General features: G+C 44.3%; 1 protein-coding gene across 1 annotated transcript in view; it reads left to right on the top strand.

The window, feature by feature from the left end:
- LOC148535048 (uncharacterized) overlaps window positions 1–26,003 on the top strand; it is a 121,733-nt gene that overhangs the window by 86,131 nt on the left and 9,599 nt on the right. Inside the window, exons 10-11 of the mRNA XM_088464496.1 lie at window positions 3,352–3,645; window positions 3,763–4,494. Coding sequence (XP_088320622.1) covers window positions 3,352–3,645; window positions 3,763–4,494 — 1,026 coding nt within the window. The remainder of the gene's footprint in view (window positions 1–3,351; window positions 3,646–3,762; window positions 4,495–26,003) is intronic.

Genomic DNA, 26,003 nt, shown 5'->3' with positions numbered 1-26,003 from the left:
GCAGCACCAACAAACGCTGCTCCTACTACTGCTGCACCAACTACTGCTGCTCCTACTACTGCAGCTAAAACTACTACTGCTCCTACTACTGCAGCTAAAACTACTACTGCTGCTCCTACTCCTACTACTGCAGCACCAACAACTGCTACTCCTACAATTGCAGCACCAACAACTACTGCTGCTCTTACTAATACTGCTGCTTCTACTACTGCAGCTAAAAAAACTACTGCTCCTACTACTAACGCACCAAGAACTACTGCTGCTCCTATTACTGCACCAACAACTACTACTGCTCCTACTACTACAGCTAAAACTACTACAGCTGCTCCTACTACTGCAGCACCAACAACTACTGCTGCTCCTACTACTGCAGCTAAAACTACTACTGCTGCACCTACTACTGCAGCACCAACAACTACTGCTGCTACTCCTACTACTGCAGCTAAAACTACTACTGCTGCTCCTACTACTGCAGCTAAAACTACTACTGCTGCACCTACTACTGCAGCTAAAACTATTACTGCTCCTCCTACTGCTGCTCCTACTACTGCAGCTAAAACTACTACTGCTGCTCTTACTACTGCAGCTAAAACTACTACTGCTGCTCCTTCTACTGCAGCTTAAACTACTACTGCTGCTCCTACTACTGCAGCTAAAACTACTACTGCTGCTCCTTCTCCTACTACTGCAGCACCAACAACTGCTACTCCTACTATTGCAGCACCAACAACTGCTACTCCTACTACTGCAGCACCAACAACTACTGCTGCTCCTACAACTACACCAACAACTACTGCTGCTCCTACTACTGCAGCTAAAACTACTACTACTGCAGCTAAAACTTCTATTGCTCCACCTACTACTGTAGCTAAAACTACTACTGCTGCTCCTACTACTGCAGCTAAAACTACTACTGCTGCTCCTACTACTACTACTGCAGCAACAAAAACAACTGCTACTCCTACTATTGCAGCACCAACAACTACTGCTGCTCTTACTACAACTGATGCTCCTACTACTGCAGCTAAAACTACTACTGCTCCTACTACTACAGCACCAACAACTACTGCTGCTTCTACTACTGCACCAACAACTACTGCAGCTAAAACTACTACTGCTCCTACTACAGCAGCTAAAACTACTACTGCTGCACCTACTACTGCAGCACCAACTACTGCTACTTCTACTACTGCAGCTAAAACTACTACTGCTTCACCTACTACTGCAGCTAAAACTACTTCTGCTGCACCTACTATTGCAGCACCAGCAACTACTGCTACTCCTACTACTGCAGCTAAAACTACTACTGCTTCACCTACTGCAGCTAAAACTACTACTGCTGCTCCTTCTACTGCTGCTCCTACTACTGCAGCTAAAACTACTACTACTGCTGCTCCTACTACTGCAGCTAAAACTTCTATTGCTCCACCTACTACTGTAGCTAAAACTACTACTGCTCCTACTACTGCAGCTAAAACTACTACTGCTGCTCCTACTACTACTACTGCAGCAGCACCAACAACTGCTACTCCTACTATTGCAGCACCAACAACTACTGCTGCTCTTACTACTACTGATGCTCCTACTACTGCTACTCCTACTACTGCAGCTAAAACTACTACTGCTCCTACTACTGCACCTACAACTACTGCAGCTAAAACTACTACTGCTGCTCCTACTACTGCAGCACCAACAACTACTGCTGCTCCTACTACTGCAGCTAAAACTACCACTGCTGCTCCTACTACTGCAGCTAAAACTTCTACTGCTGCTCCTACTACTGCAGCTAAAACTACTGCTGCTCCTACTATTGCAGCATCAACAACTGCTAGTCCAACTACTGCACCAACAACTACTGCTACGCCTACTACTGCAGCTAAAACTACTACTGCTACTCCTACTACTGCAGCTAAAACTACTACTGCAACTTCTTCTACTGCAGCAGCAACAACTACTGCTGCACCTACTACTGCAGCACCAACAACTACTGCTGCTCCTACTACTGCAGCTAAAACTATTACTGCTGCTCCTACTGCAGCATCCACTACTACTGCACCCACTACCACTGCAGCTCCAACAAGTACTGCTGCACCTACTGCAGCTGCAACTACTGCTCCAGCACCCACTACCACTGCAGCACCCAGTGCCACTAAAGCACCAACTACTGCAGTAACAACTACTACTCCAGCACCCACTACTACTCCTACTACTGCTGCACCCACTACTACTACAGCACCAACCACTGCTTCTTCTCTTTCTATGGCAGCAACCACTACCACTGCTACTGCTCCTACTACTACTGCTGCTCCTACTACTGTAGCTAAAATTATTACTGCTGCATCAACTACCACTGCAGCTAAAACCACAACTGTTGCTCTTACTACTACAGCACCAACAACTACTGCTGCTCCTACTACTACTGAAGGTGCAACTACTACTGCTGCAGCACCCAATACTGCTGCACTCCTACTACTGCAGCACCAACCACTACTGCTGCTCCTAGTACTGCAGCATCAATAACTGCTGCTCCTACTACTACTCCAGCACCCATTACCACTGTAGCACCAACCACTACTACTCCTACTACTGCTGCACCCACTACTACTGCTGCAACCACTACTACTGCTGCTCCTACTACCACTGCTGCTAAATATACTACTGCTGCTCATACTACTACAACTAAAACTACTACTGCTCCTACTATTGCAGCTAAACCTACTACTGCAGCTAAAACTACTACTGCTGCTCCTACTACTGCAGCTAAACCTACTACTGCAGCACCAACCCCTGCTACTGCTCTTTCTACTACCACTGCTGCACCTACTACTGCTGCAACCATTACTACTGCTGCTCCTACTACCACTGCAGCTAAATCTACTACTGCTGCTCCTACTACTGCAGATAAAACTACTACTGCTACTCCTACAACTGCAGCACCAACTACTGCTACTGCTCTTTTTACGGCTGCAACTACTACGACTGCTGCTCCCACTACCACTGCAGCTAAAACTACTAATGCTGCTCCTACTACTGCAGCTAAAACTACTGCTGCTGCTACTACTGCAGCACCAACAACTACTGCTACTCCTACTACTGCAGCTAAAACTACTACTGCTGCTCCTACTACTGCAGCTAAAACTACTACTGCTACTCCAACTACTGCAGCACCAACAACTACTGCTGCTCCTACTACTGCAGCTAAAACTACTACTGCTGCTGCTACTACTGCAGCAGCACCAACAACTACTGCTACTCCTACTGCTGCAGCTAAAATAAATACTGTTGCTCCTACTACTGCAGCACCCACTACTACTGCACCCACTCCCACTGCTGCACCCACTGCCACTGCAGCTCCAAGAACTACTGCTGCACCTACTGCAGTTGCAACTACTACTCCAGCACCCACTACCACTGCTGCTCCCATGTCTACTGCAGCACTCAGTGCCACTGCAGCACCAACTACTGTAGTAACAACTACTACTCCAGCATCCACTACCACTGTAGCACCAACCACTACTACTCCTACTACTGCTGCACCAACCACTGCTACTGCTCTTTCTACAGCAGAAACTTCTACCACTGCTGCTCCTACTACTGCTGCTCCTACTACCACTGCAGCTAAAACTACTACTGCTGCTGCTACTAGTGCAGCAACAACAACTACTGCTGCTCCTACTACTGCAGCTAAAACTAGTGCTCCTACTACTGCTGCTCCTACTACTACTACTACTGCAGCACCAACTGCTACTCCTACTATTGCAGCACCAACAAATGCTACTCCTACTACTGCAACACCAATAACTACTGCTACTGCTACTACTGCAGCTAAAACTACTACTGCTAGTCCTACTACTGCAGCATCCACTACTACTGCTGCACCTACTACTGCAGCTAAAACTACTAATACTGCAGCTAAAACTACTACTGCTGCACCCACTACTACTGCTGCTCTTACTACTGCAGCTAAAACTACTACTGCTGCACCCACTACTACTGCTGCTCCTACTACCACTGCTGCTCCTACTACTGCAGCTAAAACTACTACTGCTGCACCTACTACTACTGTTGCATCAACTACCACTGCAGCTAAAACTACTACTGCTGCTCCTACTACTGCAGCACCAACAACTACTGCTACTCCTACTACTGCAGCTAAAACTACTACTGCTGCTCCTACTACTGCAGCTAAAACTACTACTGCTACTCCAACTACTGCAGCACCAACAACTACTGCTGCTCCTACTACTGCAGCTAAAACTACTACTGCTGCTGCTACTACTGCAGCAGCACCAACAACTACTGCTACTCCTACTGCTGCAGCTAAAATAAATACTGTTGCTCCAAGTACTGCAGCACCCACTACTACTGCACCCACTACCACTGCTGCACCCACTACCACTGCAGCTCCAAGAACTACTGCTGCACCTACTGCAGTTGCAACTACTACTCCAGAACCCACTACCACTGCTGCTCCCATGTCTACTGCAGCACCCAGTGCCACTGCAGCACCAACTACTGTAGTAACAACTACTACTCCAGCATCAACTACCACTGTAGCACCAACCACTACTACTCCTACTACTGCTGCGCCAACCACTGCTACTGCTCTTTCTACAGCAGAAACTTCTACCACTGCTGCTCCTACTACTGCTGCTCCTACTACCACTGCAGCTAAAACTACTACTGCTGCTCCAACCACTGCAGCTAAAACTACTACTGCTGCTCCTAATATCACTGCAGCTAAAACTACTACTGCTGCTCCTACTACTGCAGCTAAAACTACTACTGCTGCTGCTACTAGTGCAGCACCAACAACTACTGCTACTCCTACTACTGCAGCACCAACAACTACTGCTACTCCTACTACTGCAGCACCAACAACTACTGCTTCTCCTACTACTGCTGCTAAAACTACTACTGCTGCTCCTACTACTGCTACTACAGCACCAACAATGATTGCTAATCCTACTACTACTGCTGCACCTACTAATACTGCAGCACCAAGAACTACTGCTGCTCCTACTACTGCAGCTAAAACTACTACTGCTAGTCCTACTACTGCAGCAAAAACTACTAATACTGCAGCTAAAACTACTACTGCTGCACCCACTACTACTGCTGCTCTTACTACTGCAGCTAAAACTACTACTGCTGCACCCACTACTACTGCTGCTCCTACAACCACTGCTGCTCCTACTACTGCAGCTAAAACTACTACTGCTGCACCCACTACTACTGTTGCATCAACTACCACTGCAGCTAAAACTACTACTGTTGCTCCTACTACTGCAGCACCAACAACTACTGCTGCTCCTACTACTGCAGCACCAACTTCTACTGCAGCACCCACTTCTACTGCTGCACCACTACAACTGCAGCACCAACAACTACGGCTGCTACTACTACTCCAGCACCAACAACTACTGCTGCTCCTACTACTACTGCAGCTGCAACTACTACTGCTGCAGCACACAATACTGCTGCACTCCTACTCTGCAGCTCCAGCAATTACTGCTGCACCTACTGCAGCTGAAACTACTACTTCAGCACCCACTATCACTGCAGCACCCATGTCTACTGCAGCACCCAGTTGCTCTGCAGCACCAACTACTGCAGTAACAACTTCTACTCCAGCACCCACTACCACTGTAGCACCAACCACTACTACTCCTACTACTGCTGCACCCACTACTACTGCAGCACCAACCACTGCTACTGCTCTTTCTATGCCAGCAACTACTGCCACTACTGCTGCTCCTACTACTGCAGCTAAAACTACTACTGCTGCTACTACTGCAGCACCAACAACTGCTGCTACTACTGCAGCTAAAACTACTACTGCTGCTCCTACTACTGCAGCTAAAACTACTACTGCTGCACCCACAACTACTGCTGCTCCTACTGCTACTGCTGCTCTTACTACTGCAGCTAAAACTACTACTGCTGCACCCACTACTACTGCTGCTCCTACTACTGCAGCTAAAACTCCTACTGCTGCCCCTACTACTACTGCAGCTAAAACTACTATTGCTGCACCCACTACTACTGCAGCTAAAACTACTACTGCTGCACCCACTACTACTGCTGCTCTTACTACTGCAGCTAAATCTACTACTGCTGCTCCTACTACTACTGCTGCTCCTACTACTGCAGCTAAAACTACTACTGCTGCACCCACTACTACTGTTGCATCAACTACCACTGCAGCTAAAACTACTACTGTTGCTCCTACTACTATTGCTGCTCCTACTACTGCAGCACCAACTTGTACTGCAGCACCCACTTTTACTGCTGCACCACTACAACTGCAGCACCAACAACTGCTGCTGCTCCTACTACTACTGCTGCAGCACCCAATACTGCTGCACTCCTACTACTGCAGCACCAACCACTACTGCTGCTCCTACTACTACAGCATCAACAACTGCTGCTCCTACTACTACTGCAGTACCCACTACCACTGTAGCACCAACCACTCCTACTCCTACTACTGCAGCACCAACCACTGCTACTGCTCTTTCTACGGCAACTACTACCACTGCTGCACCCACTACTACTACTGCTCCTACTACTACTGTACCCACTACTACTGCTGCTCCTACTGCCTCTGCAGCTAAAACTACTACTGCTGCTCCTACTACTGCAGCTAAAACTACTACTGCTGCTCGTACTACTGCAGCACCAACAACTACTGCTGCTCCTACTACTGCTGCTCCTACTACTGCAGCTAAAACTACTACTGCTGCTCCTACTACTGCAGCACTAACAATTGCTACTCCTAGTACTACTGCAGCTAAAACTACTACTGCTGCTCCTACTACTGCAGCTAAAACTACTACTGCTGCTCCTACTACTGCAGCATCAACAACTACTGCTGCTCCTACTACTGCAGCACCAACAACTACTGCTGCACCTACTGCTGCAGCACCAACAACTACTGCTGCTCACAATACTGTAGCTAAAACTACTACTGCTGCTCCTACTACTGCAGTACCTACAACTACTACTGCTGCACCCACTACTACTACTGCTCCTACTACTACTGCTGCTCCTACTACCTCTGCAGCTAAAACTACTACTGCTGCTCCTACTACTGCAGCTAAAACTACTACTGCTGCTCCTACTACTGCAGCACCAACCACTACTGCTGCTCCTACTACTCCAGCACCAACAACTACTACTGCTCCTACTACTACTGCAGCTGCAACTACTACTGCTGCAGCACCCAATACTGCTGCACTCCTACTACTGCAGCACCAACCACTACTGCTGCTCCTACTACTCCAGCACCAACTACTACTGCTCCTACTACTACTGCAGCTGCAACTACTACTGCTGTAGCACCCAATACTGCTGCACTCCTACTACTGCAGCACCAACCACTACTGCTGTTTCTACTACTCCAGCACCAACTACTACTACTGCTCCTACTACTGCAGCTGCAACTACTACTGCCGCAGCACGCAATACTGCTGCACTCCTACTACTGCAGCACCAACCACTACTGCTGCTCCTACTACTACTGCAGTACCCACTACTACTGTAGCAACAACCACTACTGCAGCTACTACCAGGGCCTTAGCTAGGGTAGTGTGGCAGCGCCATCGCACAGGGCACCACAGATCAGGGGGCGCTGTTTGGGCCTGTCAAATTTCTGTTTATTATCACTCTTGCTTGTAGCTTCCTCTTATTTCATCCCCAGCATCTCCTGGCCTCTCCTATCTCTTCCCTGGCCCTTCCCCATGAAGCCATGGCCCTTTTTTGGGTGCATTATGTCCCTTTGAAAAATGAGGGGGCGCCAATGCTCTTTCTGGCACAGGGCACCAAAAAGTCTAGTTATGGCTCTGGCTACTACTACTGCTGCTCCTACCACTGCAGTGCCCACTACTACTGCAGCTCCAACTACTACTCCTACATACTACTGCATCAATCTAGTACTACTACCCCTACTACTGCAGCACCCACTACTACTGCTGCTGCTACGTACAACAGCACGCAGGTGAGTCTGAGAGACCAGGTGCAGAGTCTATGTCCCGGAGGGAGGGAGTCGGGTATTTTATGACCCAGCGGAGGGGGAGGTCTATGTGTATGTGTACTATTATTTTCTTTGATGAATCCCCTTTCAGATTGGGAACTTGTGGTCAATACTCAAGAGGCGAATGGACAAACAAAAACCCACAAATTCTGACAAACTCCAAGCATTGATTAGGCAATAATGGGCGGGCATCAGTCAGTATGTGGCCCAGAAGTTGAGTGACAGCATGCCAGGGCGAATTGCAGAGGTCTCAGACACACTGATCTTAATTATTACACGAAAAAAAAAAATATTTTTTTTTGTAAAAATTAAGTTATCAGCCATTCATCAAGAAGGTAAAGCAGGAGATATCACAGGTATCTCTAACTTACCTTCCTCTTGTGGAATGGCTCACTGTCCCCTTACACTAGTATCACATATATCTCTTACTTACCTTCCTCTTGCGGAAGGGCCCGCTATCCCCATACACTAGTATCACAGATATCTCTTACTTACCTTCCACTTGTGGACTGGCTCACTGTCCCCATACACTAGTTTCACAGATATCTCTTACTTACCTTCCTCTTGCGGAATGGCCCGCTGTCCCCATACACTAATATCACAGATATCTCCTACTTACCTTCCTCTGGCGGAATGGCTCACTGTCCCCATACTATGGGGAATGGCTCACTGTCCCCATACACTAGTATCACAGATATCTCCTGCTTACCTTCCTCTGGTGGAATGGCTCACTGTCCCCATACACGAGTATCACAGATATCTCTTACTTACCTCCCTCTTGTGGAATGGCTCACTGTCCCCATACACGAGTATCACAGATATCTCTTACTTACCTTCCTCTTGCGGAATGGCTCACTGTCCCCAGACACTAGTATCACAGATATCTCTTACTTACCTCCCTCTTGTGGAATGGCTCACTGTCCCCATACACGAGTATCACAGATATCTCTTACTTACCTTCCTCTTGCGGAATGGCTCACTGTCCCCAGACACTAGTATCACAGATATGATATCTCTTACTTACCTTCCTCTTGTGGAATGGCCCGCTGTCCCCATACACTAATATCACAGATATCTCTTACTTACCTCCCTCTTGTGGAATGGCTCACTGTCCCCATACACTAGTATCACAGATATCTCTTACTTACCTTCCTCTTGCGGAATGGCTCACTGTCCCCAGACACTAGTATCACAGATATGATATCTCTTACTTACCTTCCTCTTGTGGAATGGCTCACTGTCCCCATACACTAGTATCACAGATATCTCTTACTTACCTTCCTCTTGCGGAATGGCTCACTGTCTCCAGACACTAGTATCACAGATATGATATCTCTTACTTACCTTCCTCTTGTGGAATGGCTCACTGTCCCCATACACTAGTATCACAGATATCTCTTACTTACCTTCCTCTTGTGGAATGGCTCACTGTCTCCATACACTAGTATCACAGATATCTCTTACTTACCTTCCTCTGGCGGAATGGCCCGCTATCCCCATACACTAGTATCACAGATATCTCTTACTTACCTTCTTCTTGTGGAATGGCTCACTGTCTCCATACACTAGTATCACAGATATCTCCTACTTACCTTCCTCTGGCAGAAAGGCCCGCTGTCCCCATACACTAGTATCACAGATATTTCTTACTTACCTTCCTCTTGTGGAATGGCTCACTGTCCCCATACACTAGTATCACTGATATCTCTTACTTACCTTCCTCTTGCGGAATGGCTCACTGTCCCCATACACTAGTATCACAGATATGATATCTCTTACTTACCTTCCATTTTTGGAATGGCTCACTGTCCCCATACACGAGTATCACAGATATCTCTTACTTACCTTCCTCTTGTGGAATGGCTCACTGTCCCCATACACTAGTATCACATATATCTCTTACTTACCTTCCTCTTGCGAAATGGCCCGCTATCCCCATACACTAGTATCACAGATATCTCTTACTTACCTTCCTCTGACGGAATGGCCCGCTATCCCCATATACTAGTATCACAGATATCTCTTACTTACCTTCTTCTTGTGGAATGGCTCACTGTCCCCATACACTAGTATCACATATATCTCTTACTTACCTTCCTCTTGCGAAATGGCCCGCTATCCCCATAAACTAGTATCACAGATATCTCTTACTTACCTTCCTCTGGCGGAATGGCCCGCTATCCCCATACACTAGTATCACAGATATCTCTTACTTACCTTCTTCTTGTGGAGTGGCTCACTGTCCCCATACACTAGTATCACAGATATCTCTTACTTACCTTCCTCTTGTGGAATGGCCCGCTGTCCCCATACACTAGTATCACAGATATCTCTTACTTACCTCCCTCTTGTGGAATGGCTCACTGTCCCCATACACTAGTATCACATATATCTCTTACCTTCCTCTTGTGGAATGGCCCACTGTCCCCATACACTAGTAGTATCACAGATATCTCCTACATACCTTCCTCTGGCGGAATGGCTCACTGTCTCCATACACTAGTATCACAGATATCTCTTACTTACCTTCCTCTTGCGGAATGGCTCACTGTCCCTATACAGTAGTATCACAGATATCTCCTACTTACCTTCATCTTGCGGAATGGCTCACTGTCCCCATACATTAGAATCACAGATATCTCTTACTTACCTTCCTCTTACGGAATGGCTCACTGTCCCCATACACTAGTATCACAGATATGATATCTCTTACTTACCTTCCTCTTGTGGAATGGCTCACTGTCCCCATACACTAGTATCACAGATATCTCTTACTTACCTTCCTCTAGCGGAATGGCTCACTGTCCTCATACAGTAGTATCACAGATATCTCCTACTTACCTTCCTCTGGCGAAATGGCTCACTGTCCCCATACATTAGAATCACAGATATCTCTTACTTACCTTCCTCTTACGGAATGGCTCACTGTCCCCATACACTAGTATCACAGATATCTCTTACTTACCTTCCTCTTGCGGAATGGCTCACTGTCTCCAGACACTAGTATCACAGATATGATATCTCTTACTTACCTTCCTCTTGTGGAATGGCTCACTGTCCCCATACACTAGTATCACAGATATCTCTTACTTACCTTCCTCTTGTGGAATGGCTCACTGTCCCCATACACTAGTATCACATATATCTCTTACTTACCTTCCTCTTGCGAAATGGCCCGCTATCCCCATACACTAGTATCACAGATATCTCTTACTTACCTTCCTCTGGCGGAATGGCCCGCTATCCCCATACACTAGTATCACAGATATCTCTTACTTACCTTCTTCTTGTGGAATGGCTCACTGTCCCCATACACTAGTATCACAGATATCTCCTACTTACCTTCCTCTGGCAGAAAGGCCCGCTGTCCCCATACACTAGTATCACAGATATTTCTTACTTACCTTCCTCTTGTGGAATGGCTCACTGTCCCCATACAATAGTATCACTGATATCTCTTACTTACCTTCCTCTTGCGGAATGGCTCACTGTCCCCATACACTAGTATCACAGATATGATATCTCTTACTTACCTTCCTCTTTTGGAATGGCTCACTGTCCCCATACATGAGTATCACAGATATCTCTTACTTACCTTCCTCTTGTGGAATGGCTCACTGTCCCCATACACTAGTATCACATATATCTCTTACTTACCTTCCTCTTGCGAAATGGCCCGCTATCCCCATACACTAGTATCACAGATATCTCTTACTTACCTTCCTCTGGCGGAATGGTCCGCTATCCCCATATACTAGATCACAGATATCTCTTACTTACCTTCTTCTTGTGGAATGGCTCACTGTCCCCATACACTAGTATCACATATATCTCTTACTTACCTTCCTCTTGCGAAATGGCCCGCTATCCCCATACACTAGTATCACAGATATCTCTTACTTACCTTCCTCTGGCGGAATGGCCCGCTATCCCCATACACTAGTATCACAGATATCTCTTACTTACCTTCTTCTTGTGGAGTGGCTCACTGTCCCCATACACTAGTATCACAGATATCTCTTACTTACCTTCCTCTTGTGGAATGGCCCGCTGTCCCCATACACTAGTATCACAGATATCTCTTACTTACCTCCCTCTTGTGGAATGGCTCACTGTCCCCATACACTAGTATCACATATATCTCTTACCTTCCTCTTGTGGAATGGCCCACTGTCCCCATACACTAGTAGTATCACAGATATCTCCTACATACCTTCCTCTGGCGGAATGGCTCACTGTCTCCATACACTAGTATCACAGATATCTCTTACTTACCTTCCTCTTGCGGAATGGCTCACTGTCCCTATACAGTAGTATCACAGATATCTCCTACTTACCTTCATCTTGCGGAATGGCTCACTGTCCCCATACATTAGAATCACAGATATCTCTTACTTACCTTCCTCTTACGGAATGGCTCACTGTCCCCATACACTAGTATCACAGATATGATATCTCTTACTTACCTTCCTCTTGTGGAATGGCTCACTGTCCCCATACACTACTATCACAGATATCTCTTACTTACCTTCCTCTAGCGGAATGGCTCACTGTCCTCATACAGTAGTATCACAGATATCTCCTACTTACCTTCCTCTGGCGGAATGACCCACTGTCCCCATACACTAGTACCACAGATATCTCTTACTTACCTTCCTCTGACGGAATGGCCCGCTGTCCCCATACACTAGTATCACAGATATTTCTTACTTATCTTCCTCTTGTGGAATGGCTCACTGTCCCCATACACTAGTATCACAGATATCGCCTACTTACCTTCCTCTGGCGGAATGGCCCGCTGTCCCCATACACTAGTCTCACAGATATCTCTTACTTACCTTCCTCTTGTGGAATGGCCCGCTGTCCCCATACACTAGTATCACAGATATCTCCTACTTACCTTCCTCTGGCGGAATGGCTCACTGTCCCCATACACTAGTATCACAAATATCTCTTACTTACCTTCCTCTGGCGGAATGGCTCACTGTCCCCATACACTAGTATCACAGATATCTCTTACTTACCTTACTCTTGTGGAATGGCCTGCTGTCCCCATACACTAGTATCACAGATATCTCCTACTTACCTTCCTATTGCGGAATGGCCCGCTGTCCTCATGCACTAGTATCACAGATATCTCCTACTTACCTTCCTCTTGCGGAATGGCCCGCTGTCCCCATACACTAGTATCACAGATATCTCCTGCTTACCTTCCTCTTGCGGAATGGCCCGCTGTCCCCATACACTAGTATCACAGATATCTCCTACTTACCTTCCTCTTGCGGAATGGCCCGCTGTCCCCATACACTAGTATCACAGATATCTCTTACTTACCTTCCTCTTGCGGAATGGCCCGCTGTCCCCATCCCCTTTGGGTCCCTCTGCCCCTGTCCGGTTCCTTCTGCCGGACGCCGGGGCGCTTGTGCGCATGCATGATCTGTAGGTCACACGTGCACAGTCCCGTCACTGATCCGACAAGGGCAGTGAAAAGATTCACTGCTCCGATGAGGAGCAGTGAAGCCACTCGCGGGGACAGCTGATTTCGCATCAGCTGTCACCGCGCCGGAGCAATGGTGAATTGCTCCGGTAGCCGAGGCGAGTCAGAATGTTAATTATCGGGGTCCCCGATAATTAACATCATGCATAGGCCCTCCAGTGCTATATAGGGATATACAGATTCTTAATCATGTCAGACAATGTTACTTGTTTGGAAGATCAGAGAGTGATCACTTATTCCTGATAACCAGCATTGCTGAAACCTCTGCAACGTTTTGGCATTACAGATACCGTACCCTCAATGGCCTCTGACCTGGGACATAGGAGTAGAACTAATAACAATGAGTCTAGTACAGTACAGCTGTACAGTGACCCAGGCAGTGAGAGGGGCCCATTGCTAAATTATAATGATTACTGTATATACAATCTGTATGTTTTCTCTGTACACATCACTCACATCTCCTCTGTGCAGTATGTAATACAAAGATGTATAACGAATACAATTGTCTAGAGACATGGTAGAAAAAGCTGCATTTTCCATGCAATATATTAGTACAGGGGTTCCCAACTACGGTCCTCAAGGCACACCAACAGTCCAGGTTTTAAGGATAGCCATACTTGAGCACAAGTGGCTTAATCCATACTGCAGTTATTTTGATCTGTATATCTGTGCTCAAGCATGGATATCACTAAAACCAGGACTGTTAGTGTGCCTTGAGGACCGAGGTTGGGAAACACTGTATTAGTGGGACTTATCCTCCTACAAAAAAAAAAATTAAATTGTAAAGTCCAAATTTACATGGAATTACCATTGAATGCCCGAGTAACCTGGAAATAATAATAATAATACTTATGATGACAGTTGCAACGTCTGGCAGCTTCCTGCACGGTGTCCAATGCAATCAAGTTTTTTTTGTGTATTGTGGTGCAGCAACTGTTCCTTCTTCCCAGTGTTACACATTTTGAATCCCTCAAATAATCCCTGTATTCCATAACTGACCAACTGTATAAGCAATCTTTTCTGAATATCAGACATCTTTATATGCTTTTAAGTTAATATTTATTGAATAAAAGTATTTTGTATGCAAATAGTGCATTATAATCCCATTCAGCAAACATGGCATTCTGGCGATTATAGTGAGCCCAGGTCCATGATTTACTGAGATTTCCAGCTCTGCAGAAAATGTTGCCAACTATAATTCTCATGGTGTGTGCAGCGATCAAGTCATGGGAAACCCATCACATGACTATAGGTTCAGCTCCAAAAATTGTTGTCTTCACTGTTTGTAGGCGGTGGTTGTATTGTAGTATGGCTGGGGTATTCAACATGCGGCTTTGCAGCTGCTATGGAACTACACATCCCAGCATGCCCTATCTCAGTTTTGTTGTTAGTGCATTTTAAAATTGTGGCAAGGAATTCTGGGATGTTGAGTTCCACAGCAGCTGCAAAGCCGCAATGTTGAATACCCTTGTAGTATAGATTAACATTATATATTCTGCATAGAACTTTATTTTCCTACAGAACATAGGTGTAGCCATGCTTGGGAAATATCGTATTGCCTTCTAAAACATGATACTTTAAATATCAGCCACTGACTCCTTTCTTCCTGTTTTTGAAATATTGTATTGCCAGAAATAATATATATAATGTGTTTAGACTATGTAGATAATAATACAGTATAATGTAGTCTTAAGAAAATGATTGCTTCTCAGAACTGTTTCTCATACCTGCAGGTCTTGGCTTTAATAAACCCTATTTGTCTTATGACAGTTTCACAATACTCTGCCTGGCACCACAAGTGTTCTGCCTGGCACCACGAGTATTAGGAATAGTGCTGTGTGACCTCTAACCCTGAGGACTCTCACCTTCATATGGGACCATGAGAAACACCACGGCAATCACCACGACATGAGGACCATGGAAGAGATACTCACTGCCTGCGCGTCACAGAATTATGGGCATTTCTAAACCCTATACTGGAAAAATTGATTGTCTTTGTCTATTCAGAATTATTAATGCCTCCTTTTAAATCTAAATAATAAAGACAGTTATTACTAGTTCTGTGAGTGACTGATTCTATGCATGACTGTTTGAAAAAAGTCATCCCAGGATAGCTATAGATTAACCTTATAGCTTTTATAATTAATATAAAATATATAAAATATATAAAATGTTAGTTCAATTCCCACTATTGGCATATTATAAATATGCATATTTTCTTAAGTCCCTATAAAATTATTGGCATGATCGGGTAAGTGGGAGCATAATGGGCTGTTTTTGACCCCATTGCCGTATCTTTGTGAATAAAAAAAAGTGGTTCTCAAATTAAAAAGTATAAGGCCAAGCATGGCCTCCCTGGGGGGCAGCACAGACGGTGTAATGGTTAGCGTTACTGCCTCACAGCACTGAGGTCATGGGTTCAATTCCCACCATGGCCCTAACTGTGTGGAGTTTGTATATTCTCCCTGTGCTTGCGTGGGTACTCCGGTTTCCTCCCACACTCCAAAAATATACTGGTAGATTAATTGGCTCCCCACAAAATTGACCCTAGTGTGTATGTGTGTGAGCATGTGGTATGGAAATATATAGGGGTATTCAATATGGGAGCGAAAACATCGTTTTTGCGTTAATATCGCACCTATGACGTCATTATCGCAGGTTTTAGTTTTACACTGTATTCAATTTCAAAGACTTTTCGCAGGTTCGAAAAGTCTTTGATAAAAAACGGGGATAACTTTTCACCATTGAATAGGTGTTGAAAAAAAGTGCAGAATTGGGGTTTAGGGGTGCAGGCTTAAAAAAAATTGCCTGCACCCCATGAGAATGACATTTAAAAAAGAACTGTGTCAAAAAAAGTTTAAAAAAAAAATAGGGACACCCCAAAAAATTAATTTAAAAATTGGAGTGAAAAAAAAAATGGGCAAAAATTGTTTAACAATAGGGAAATAGGTTCAGGGCTATTCTGCATGTATGCGGCAGGTGTTTTCTAGAATAGAATTATAGCGGCAGGTGCACAATTGCAGAATTTTTAAGGGACATCAAAATGTGCTAGTACCCATTTTCAAGTACCCCAAATTTGATGGGACCACTTAAAAAAACGAAAAAAACAACCTGTGCTCTTCTGCATCACTTCTTCAATGTCGGGAAAAAACACCTGCTGCGGCTATTTAAATCCCCAACTTTCAATTACAGGCTAAAACGGGGGTACCCATAGTGATCCCCCATGTTTTTACAACTTTAGGGGGGTCCTACAATTTTTTTAAGGAAAATTTTGTAACTTTACGCAAATCCCACTTCGCAGGCTCCCGTTTTCGTTAGTTTCATATTGAATACGGGGATAAGCGGGCGCGCACCCGATACTTTAACGCAGGTAAAAGCTCCTATATGAAACGTAAACTTCGACAGCGAAGTTTACGTTTCATATTGAATTCCCCTCATAGAGTGTAAGCTCCACTGGGGCAGGGACAGATGTGAATGGTAAGATATCCTCTGTAAAGCGCTGCGGAATATGTGTGCGCTATATAGATAACTGGTAATAAATAATAAATAAATGGCCCTAATACAGTAGGGTTACTATTATTGCCTCATTTTGTAAGATGCAATATTAATATATTAAGAATCTTTGTTTCGCAATTAGCACAGCCGCTAAAATAACTATTCTACAGGTTTGGATCCAACCAGGCACCCCCTCCCCCCTTTTCATTATTTAAAGAAAAGTTATTCTATTTGTTCCAAATGGATTGGGTGGAGGCCTACTTGGACAAAGAATCCAAGGTGGCTACATGTTTTGAGATATGGGAGAGCAATCTTTGTTCACTTCCAGTAGCTACACAACAACTTCTTATCGAATGTTTTTCTTCTTCCTCGTGGTACCTCCTACGTCTGCTGGATAATGACCTCCCCAGTGGCCCAATAGAGGTATCGCATGCGGCGCATCCTCCACTAATATTACCTATACTAACTATATTACTTATACTCCCAACACAATGTTATTCACATTTTGTACCATGCATACCCTGATATCTTGTTAAAACATTTTGAAAATGCTTGCTAATTTGTATCCACAAACCTATTTTTGATTTAATGTTGAATTTAATTATTTGTCTATATGTCTCTGACTCAATAAAAATGAATTTAAAAAAAAAAAAGAATCTTTATTTCATTATTTATTTTAGGCGTTAATTTTCTTTTTATCCCGGCCATATTGATTACCGGTATATAACACACAGTGCCTGAGTAAAGCCTGTGGAGGTCCCTAGGCAGTCGAAATCTCAGGGGCCCCTTGCAAATGATCTCCTAAGACATTTTTAATTTTACATTATGCTAGTGTGTAAACCTACTGTATATCCCCTGATAAAATTCTAGCAATGAAAGTTATATGGTGGAACTCATGCACTGTTCCCCAAGGTACGTACTCTCCTGTCTGGGTGGAAAAGAATCTGTGTTTATCTTGTCAGTTTACTTTTGGTCCTGACCCCGGATAGTAGGGAAAGGTGATTGTGGAGCAACACTAGTTTCCCAGCTCTTTTTTACCTCTCAGATAATATATTTTTTAAATTACTCATTGAACCACATGGTCAAGTTTGACATATTCATTGGTTCTTATGTAAAACCGGTGCACAAGAGCAATACTCATATATGGAGATTTAATGGGTGCCGGTCCGGAGGCTTCATATACGAGTATTGCTCTCAAAGATACTTAATTTGATCAACCTCAGGCTGAGTGGTCCTCACAAAAATTTAATTGTCTTGCCGTTATCTGAAGCTGATGGACAACCTGTAACTACAAATGGTCAAATCCGCACAGCGGAGGCTGCTTCTTCTCTTCTGAATGGAAAAGAGGAAGGAAAGTCCAAACATAACAAAAGCACTAATAACATTTATATTATATTTCTGCAAACCGACTAGACGGCAGCCAGGACACAGGAGGAAGGGATGTAAAACAGGAGAAGTGGGCTGTCATAATACCAAGTGCTGGATACACTTCATTTACAGTAGTGTTAAAAACAAAACAAAAAAACCCAGCCCTTTAAAGAGTTAGTTCTTGGATCAATGGCCTCAGGAAATATTCAATCTACACACTCCAAACATTACTAAAATATTTTATTTTCTGTCTTTTACTTGAATGTAATAACACTCGATGTGATTATTTTTTTTTTTTAACTAGTCATAAAATGTATCTAAATCACAGTTTTGATAAATTATATATCTAGTTTTGCTCTACACCTAATGCACTTTGGAGAAGGGGGACTGAGTTGGGTGAAAGCAATTAGAGGTATATATATGAAGCGGTGGCTGCTTCTCGCAGGTTTGACCTCAAAATTTAAAGCGCCAGGCTTTGCACTTTATTTTAGTGGCACTTTAAATTTAGCAAAACGCTACGCCAATTGTGCATTAATCACACTTTCCTGACATTTCCTGTAATATGTGTGAGTCGTGTACTCTGTTAGGGGACATTTTTGTGCTCGCAGTGAAGCCACTCCTTTCGCGTCCGCAGCCAATTCAGAATAGGTCTGAAAATGTTACTTTTTTTTCCCTTTTGTCGAAGTTGGATTATTGGCTGAGACAAGATCAGTTTAAAATTGAATCGCAGCGACTCCATCTTGCAACTGGCTGCAAGACGCCATCTTGGAAATGAGATCACAAGACGCCATTTTGCGAATGGCTGCCCAAGCGCCATTTTAGATAAATTCACATTTAAGTACAAATGGCGATATTACTATTAGCACCATGCGATTGCATCTTTCACCATTCCTCATATACACATTAATATGCACAATTGCGCTGTTAACTAGTCGCATATTAGCGAATGCATAAGATCCTATATGAAAACGCTGTTTATTAGCTAAATGCGCACGCATCTGTCCCAAGTTAACTAGCATCCTTATATCAAACCCCGCATACTCACACATTACATATTCACATACAAGGTTCCATAAGCTTTAAGGTATAAGATTTAAGTTTGTTCATTTAGTATAAATGCTGTGAAATAAAGATTATTTGGTAATTAAGGTTTTATACATGATAAGTAAGCCGTGTTTGGTATTGTACTGATACGTGCACTTTTTACAGAATTCCGGTATTATCGGTGTGGAGATCGCATCATGCATTCTCAACTTATGGACCGCAGAGACTTCAAGCAACAAAATGTATATTATATGAACAACTGTTAGGATGTTGCATGAGGCGGGAAACCAGAGACCCCCAGTTGTTGGAGGCTGGGTTGTGTCTATTTGAATCAGCCTGTTAAACGCTCTGTAACAGGTGCATCCCCCTTGGGAACCAATGGCATCAGCAACAAACTTCTCTATTGTTTTGTCTATTCCTGGGGGGTATAAATATGTGTGCTCCAACACTGGGTCTTAGTCTTCGTGCTGAATGCTGATTGACGAGGGGTTTCTTGCTGATGCCTAACATCTGGTCCGGAAGCACTGCATATGTATACTGTACTTGGGTCTGTATAATTCCTTTGTGTCTAATTGTGTTTGGATCAATAGCGTGTAACTGACTGTACTTTTACTTGAATAATACTTCGCTTTGGAACCACAGATTCTGGGTCTGAAGTCTTTATTTACTGTATGACTCCGTACGCAAATTAGCGTCATCCTTAGAAGGTATAGGCAGGATATTAGAAGCTATAGGCAGGATATTAGAAGGTATAGGAAGGAGTGTATAGAGGTTCTAATACAGTATCGTTAGTTGGGGGCTCGTAGTGAAGTCACTTACCTACTCACACGGTACATACGGTTATCGATATCTCAGCAAAGGGTGGAGTGGCCACATGCAGGGTTTACCTGCAACCGCTTTGTGCTGAAAGTTCGCTATCCATTTCCGTGTGAGCTAAGGAAGCTGACTAGAATCCAGGGACAAGAGAGGAAAAAGTTTGTTTTCCTTTGTTGATAGAACCTAACGTTTAAAAGGGGTGCCGCAGTATTGAGTATGCAGCTGAGTCGCAGTTCTGCGCACAGCAAAGACGCACTTTTGCGTACGCAGCTAAAAAGTTGTCATACGGTTGTGTGGTAGTCGCATTATTGTGTAAGCGACTGGTCGCACAATAGTGTATACGTACTTCTGGTTGTGCTGCCACGTGTTTAAATAAAGCCGTTGAGGTTTACATTTTTCAATTGTTATCAATATCTGGGTTAACATGTATTTTTCTGCGCAGGAAAAAGTATGTAACAGTGAGTATTTGTTGGACAAGGTTAAGGGTATCGTATGATCCTTAAGGGCTAGGTGCAAGGGTTAGTCTAGTCGCTCGGTAAGCAGCTTACTGTTCTATACACAGTAGCAGGTGTACATGTTGTCTTTGTTGTAGAGAGGTGCGTGGAAGTAGCCTACTTAAACTTCCATAGGTGTGGAAGTTGCCTTACTAAATCTTATTCGGGTGTGGAAGTTGCCTTTTTCAAATCTTATCCAGGTGTGTGGGCCCTGCCATTTAAATCGTCCACAGGTAAGTGAAAGTGTCTTGATTGTCTTTCACCGGTTTAAATCTTTATTGAAAAGCGTAGGAGTTGTCTCAGAATGGGAGCCGCGCAAACAGTAGAGATGTTAGACAATGATGTGCTGCTAATGGAAGCGCCGATTGGATCGGCCCGTCGTATTATGCATACGAAGTATGGTACTTAAGCGATAAGGTATTGTGATGTATGGTTTAAAATGACGATGAGGAGTGTTAGACCGTTTCCCAGAATTGGTAGTTTTGATAAAAATGTACTATATAATGTCCGGGATCACATCAGTCTGATGCGCTCCCTAGAGAAAAAGGTCAAATATTATGAATGTTTAAAGTTGTGGCAGCATGAAGGGGATGCGTGGCTTAAAAATGCGCAAGCGACGCAAACTAGCGCTGTGAGCGCATTGCCAGAGAATACATCCGTGACGCTAAATTGCAATACGGGCGAGTCGCAAAATGGTGCGCACGTGCAACAAGGTAGCATTGTGGAGAGTATTGCCAGCAGTTCACGCTTACCTCCCCCACCTTATGTGGATGGAGGTGCAAGTACAGTTACCAAAACTACCCATAAAAATGTAACAAGCAACTTGTACCCTCTCTTAAGCAACCATAAAGAAAATGTTTATGATGTGGATGATGAGCCTATTGTAATGTCTGCCATTTCCCATGCTGTGCAAATGATAGATGCTGCATCACCACAATCACGAGTGGTGCCGCCATCTTCATCGGTAACAGCAAGGGAAGTGCTAACACACTCTGCACCCATAGAGGAAGATGTTAATACCATACGTAGCAGCAGCAGATTAAACCCCCAACCAGGTAATCAGGTCAAAGGTAGCAGCGCTACCGGTCTGCATCCCATTCGAACGATAACTGTTCCGAATGAAAATGCAGATGCAAACGGTGTAGTGCCCACGAGGGAAGTAGTAATGCATTGTCCTTGGACAAGAGCAGAACTAAATTCCATCATAAATGATTTCCCCGATCCCAAAAAGGAACTAGCCAAATGTCAAAGATTTTTGAGGAATTTGGGTAGTTCTCATGAACCAACTAATAAAGATTGGCATGTGGTGTTAAGGGCCTGTCTACCACGCAATACCGACGTGACAAAATTTATCACGGACTGTGTATTGGATGGTGATGTTCCCTTAACAGACCAAGATAAACCAAGGTAACATTTCCCGCATTGTAGGTCAATTGGGTATATATTTTCCAGTAGTAGTTAACTGGAACACAATTTTCACCATTTAGCAAAAGGAGAGTGAATCTGTAGAAGATTATTGCGACCGGGCTCTGCAGGCTATCACCCAGTACACTGGGATAGAAGATAGCACTCACCACAGGGGAATGATAGTCACGGTACTCGTGGACGGTCTGAAAGAGAATTTAAAGACTCGGGTTCAGACCTCACAACCTGGCTGGAGGGGACTCACAATAGATACCCTCATAGAATCTGCCATAGAACATGATAAAAACATCTCAAAGAAGAGAGAAACCCAGAGCAAAAAACTAATGGCTGTCAGTATCCAAGCTCTGGAGGGAATGACGGTAACATCACAGTCAACAGACACACTCGCACCTGCACACACACTTACATCTGAACAGTTATATGCCCTCACTAACCCCACGCAACAACAAACACAGCTCTATTCCACTAACCCAATACAACCACAGGTCCCATACTACTCACAAACTTCATATCCCCCACACTACCCTTACCCTCCCTATCCTTACCCATATCAACCACCTTTACCCTCTGCTCACACCTCACAACAACACGTCTTCACCCGATCCACGAACATGTTTTAATCGTAAACAAACAGGACACTTAAGTAGAAACTGTACAGTAAAAAGAGTAGGAACCCCAAATCAGGGAAGACCTGGACATCCCCATAAGGTATATGCACAGAGACCAGCAAATGTCCAGCAGGCACCAGCTCCAATTGTGACCGTAAATGCTTTATTGGAGAATGGTAGCCAACGCTAGGGGTCAGGTCATACCTGTAGTCTACAGATAGTCAGGTTAACGGGAAGTACTAGGGAAGAACCGGTCATGATGGTTGATGTAGCTGGTACTGAATATCCTTTTCTTGTAGACACAGGGGCGACCAGGTCAGTGATAAAATCTCCCGTTAATTTACAGGTGACCAACGAGACAGTACCAAAAATGGGTGTAACAGGTAAAGTGGAACATTATCCTTTAACAAAGTCCACAGAGGTTACTATTGGGCCGTTGCATACCAGGCATTCTTTCCTTCTGGCTGCTGCGACTCCTACTAACCTGCTGGGTAGAGATCTGTTATGTAAAATGGGATGTGTTATATATTGCACCCCTGATGGTGTATTTTTAGATATCCCAGAGAGAGTTGCACACGAGGTGCGGGATATGTTGGACATTCCCCAAAGGATAATGTATCACTCTACAAGTTTAAATGAAAATCCATCTCAGGTAGATGAAATGTTGTCCCAAATTCCAGATTCTCTTTGGACTAAGGATGGACAGGACACTGGATTAATGGCAAACGTAAGCCCTGTAATGGTAAATTTAAAAAGCGGTAGGCAAGCTCCAAAAATTCCCCTGTACCCACTAAAACAGAAGGTAGAGTTAGGGGTTTTTCCAATAATTGAACGATTATTGCAACAGGGAATTTTAGTTCATACAGCTAGTGTAGCCAACAGTCCCATATTTCCAGTGAAGAAGAGTGGTGGGAGGGGTTATTGGCTGGTACAAGACCTTAGAGGTGTTAATAAGGTGGTAGAGAGCCAATTCCCTGTAGTGCCAAATCCAGCTGTCATTCTGATGCAGATCCCACCAAATGCAACCCATTTCACTGTCATTGACCTCTGTTCTGCTTTCTTCTCTGTGCCTCTCCACCCTGACTGTCAGTATCTATTCGCATTTACATACAGAGGTGTACAATATACATGGACACGGTTACACCAAGGTTTCATAGACAGCCCCAGTATCTTCTCCCAGGCATTGCACGACTGTTTACAATCTTTTCAACCTGCCAATGGATCTGTTCTAATTCAATATGTGGACGATTTATTGCTATGTTCTGACTCGTTTATGTCATGTTTGAATACTAAACTTTTGTTACTTCATCACTCGCATACAGGACACAAGGAGGCTAAGGACAAACTACAGCCATGCCAATCCAGAGTCAAATATTTGGGACACTGCCTAACCCAGGGGTTACAACATCTTAGAAATGATAGAATCCAGGCCATACAAAACATGACAGTGCCGCAGAATCAACAGAAAATTTGTACCTTCTTGGGAATGTGTGGATACTGTAGAATGTGGATCCCAGGTTTTTCTATTTTGGTCTTACCTTTACAGGAATTAGTCTCTTCCTCAAAGCCCGATCGTGTCATACACACAGAGGAATCAGAGCAGGCTTTCCTTAATCTTAAGGATAGCCTGACAAAAGCTCCTGCATTGGGAATACCTGATTATGTAAAACCTTTTGATTTGTATTGTACGGAAGCCGATGGTTGTGCTGCAGGTGTCCTTACACAAAAACATGGTGATGCCAGTAGGCCCGTAGTATACTACAGTGCCCAATTGTACACTGTAGCAAGATCACTCCCCACTTGTTTGAGAAGTGTAGCAGCTACCGCTCTATTGGTGAGTAAAAGTGAGGACGTAGTACTGGGTCATGATATGATTGTCTACACTCCCCATGCTGCATCTGCTCTGTTGAACTCAGCTCAAACCAGACACGTCTCTTCAGCTTGGTTTACCAAATGGGAACTAGCTCTAATCGCACCCGCAAACATCACTGTTAAACGTTGCAGCGCGCTGAATCCAGCAACGTATTTACCATATGTACAACATAATGTACAAAGGGTGGAAGGAGGCGAGTTGCTGGCGGGAGGTGAGTTCAGCGGACATAATGATACGCACGATTGTATGAAATATCTGAATCAGACATTTACTGCTAGACCTGACATACATAACACACCTTTAGAGAATGTGGATGTGACTTTTTATACGGATGGGAGTTGTCATAGACAAACAGACACAGGTGAATTATGTACAGGTTATGCTGTTGCAAATGACACAGACATCATAGAAGCCAGCCGAGGTGGCAGAGTTAGTAGCACTAACTAGAGTGTGTGAACTGGCAGCAAGCAAATCGAGGTACGCGTTCGGGGTGGTGCACGATTTTGGAGCTCTATGGCGTCTGAGAAATTTTATGACAGCAGCAGGCACACCAGTTGCACATTCTCGACACATAAAACATCTTTTAGAAGCAATCCAACTGCCCAAAGTGGTGGCAGTAATTAAATGTAAAGCCCATACATGTGAGGATGATCCGGTGTCACTGGGCAACAACAGAGCCGTTGAAGCTGCAAAATGGGCAGCAGGGTTAAAAATGTTTTCTCCAACTGAAAAAATTATGTCTTTCCAAACAATTGATATGCTGAAATTAATTGAGATGCAAAATTTGTGTTCAATTCAGGAAAAATCCATTTGGAAGTCCAAGGGATGTGGGCAAGAGTCCTCCGGGCTCTGGAGGGAAGGACATGGTAAACCAGTAGCCCCCAAGGCATATTACCCCAGTCTGGCTGAGGCAGCACACGGTCTGACTCATCTGGGAAAACAAGGTATGTGCAAGTTGGTGAGAGCATACTGGTGTGCACCAGGTTTTTCTTCACAAGCAGAAAAGATAGCAATGTCCTGTCTGACCTGCTTGAGGAAGAACATAGGGAAAGCGATCCCTACCGAACCGTCCCACATTCCACCGACCGATGGACCTTTCCAGGTGATACAAATTGATTTCATCCAATTACCACCCTGCAGGAATCTTAAGTATGTATTAGTGTGCACTGATGTATTTTCTAATTGGGTTGAGGCCTACCCAGCTGCCACTAATACTGCTGCATTTACTGCCAAGAAAATAGTTCAGGAATTTGTATGCGGATACGGTATCCCTAAAATCATCGAGAGTGACAGGGGTACTCATTTCACATGTGCTGTTTTTCAAAATATGTGTAAGCTGATGGGTATT

Source organism: Taudactylus pleione, unplaced genomic scaffold, assembly GCF_031769625.1.
Source record: "Taudactylus pleione unplaced genomic scaffold, aTauple2 ptg000061l, whole genome shotgun sequence".
Taxonomy (NCBI): Eukaryota; Metazoa; Chordata; class Amphibia; order Anura; family Myobatrachidae; genus Taudactylus; species Taudactylus pleione.
The sequence above is the reverse complement of the archived record's forward strand: the minus strand, read 5'-3'. Positions and strand labels throughout refer to the sequence as shown.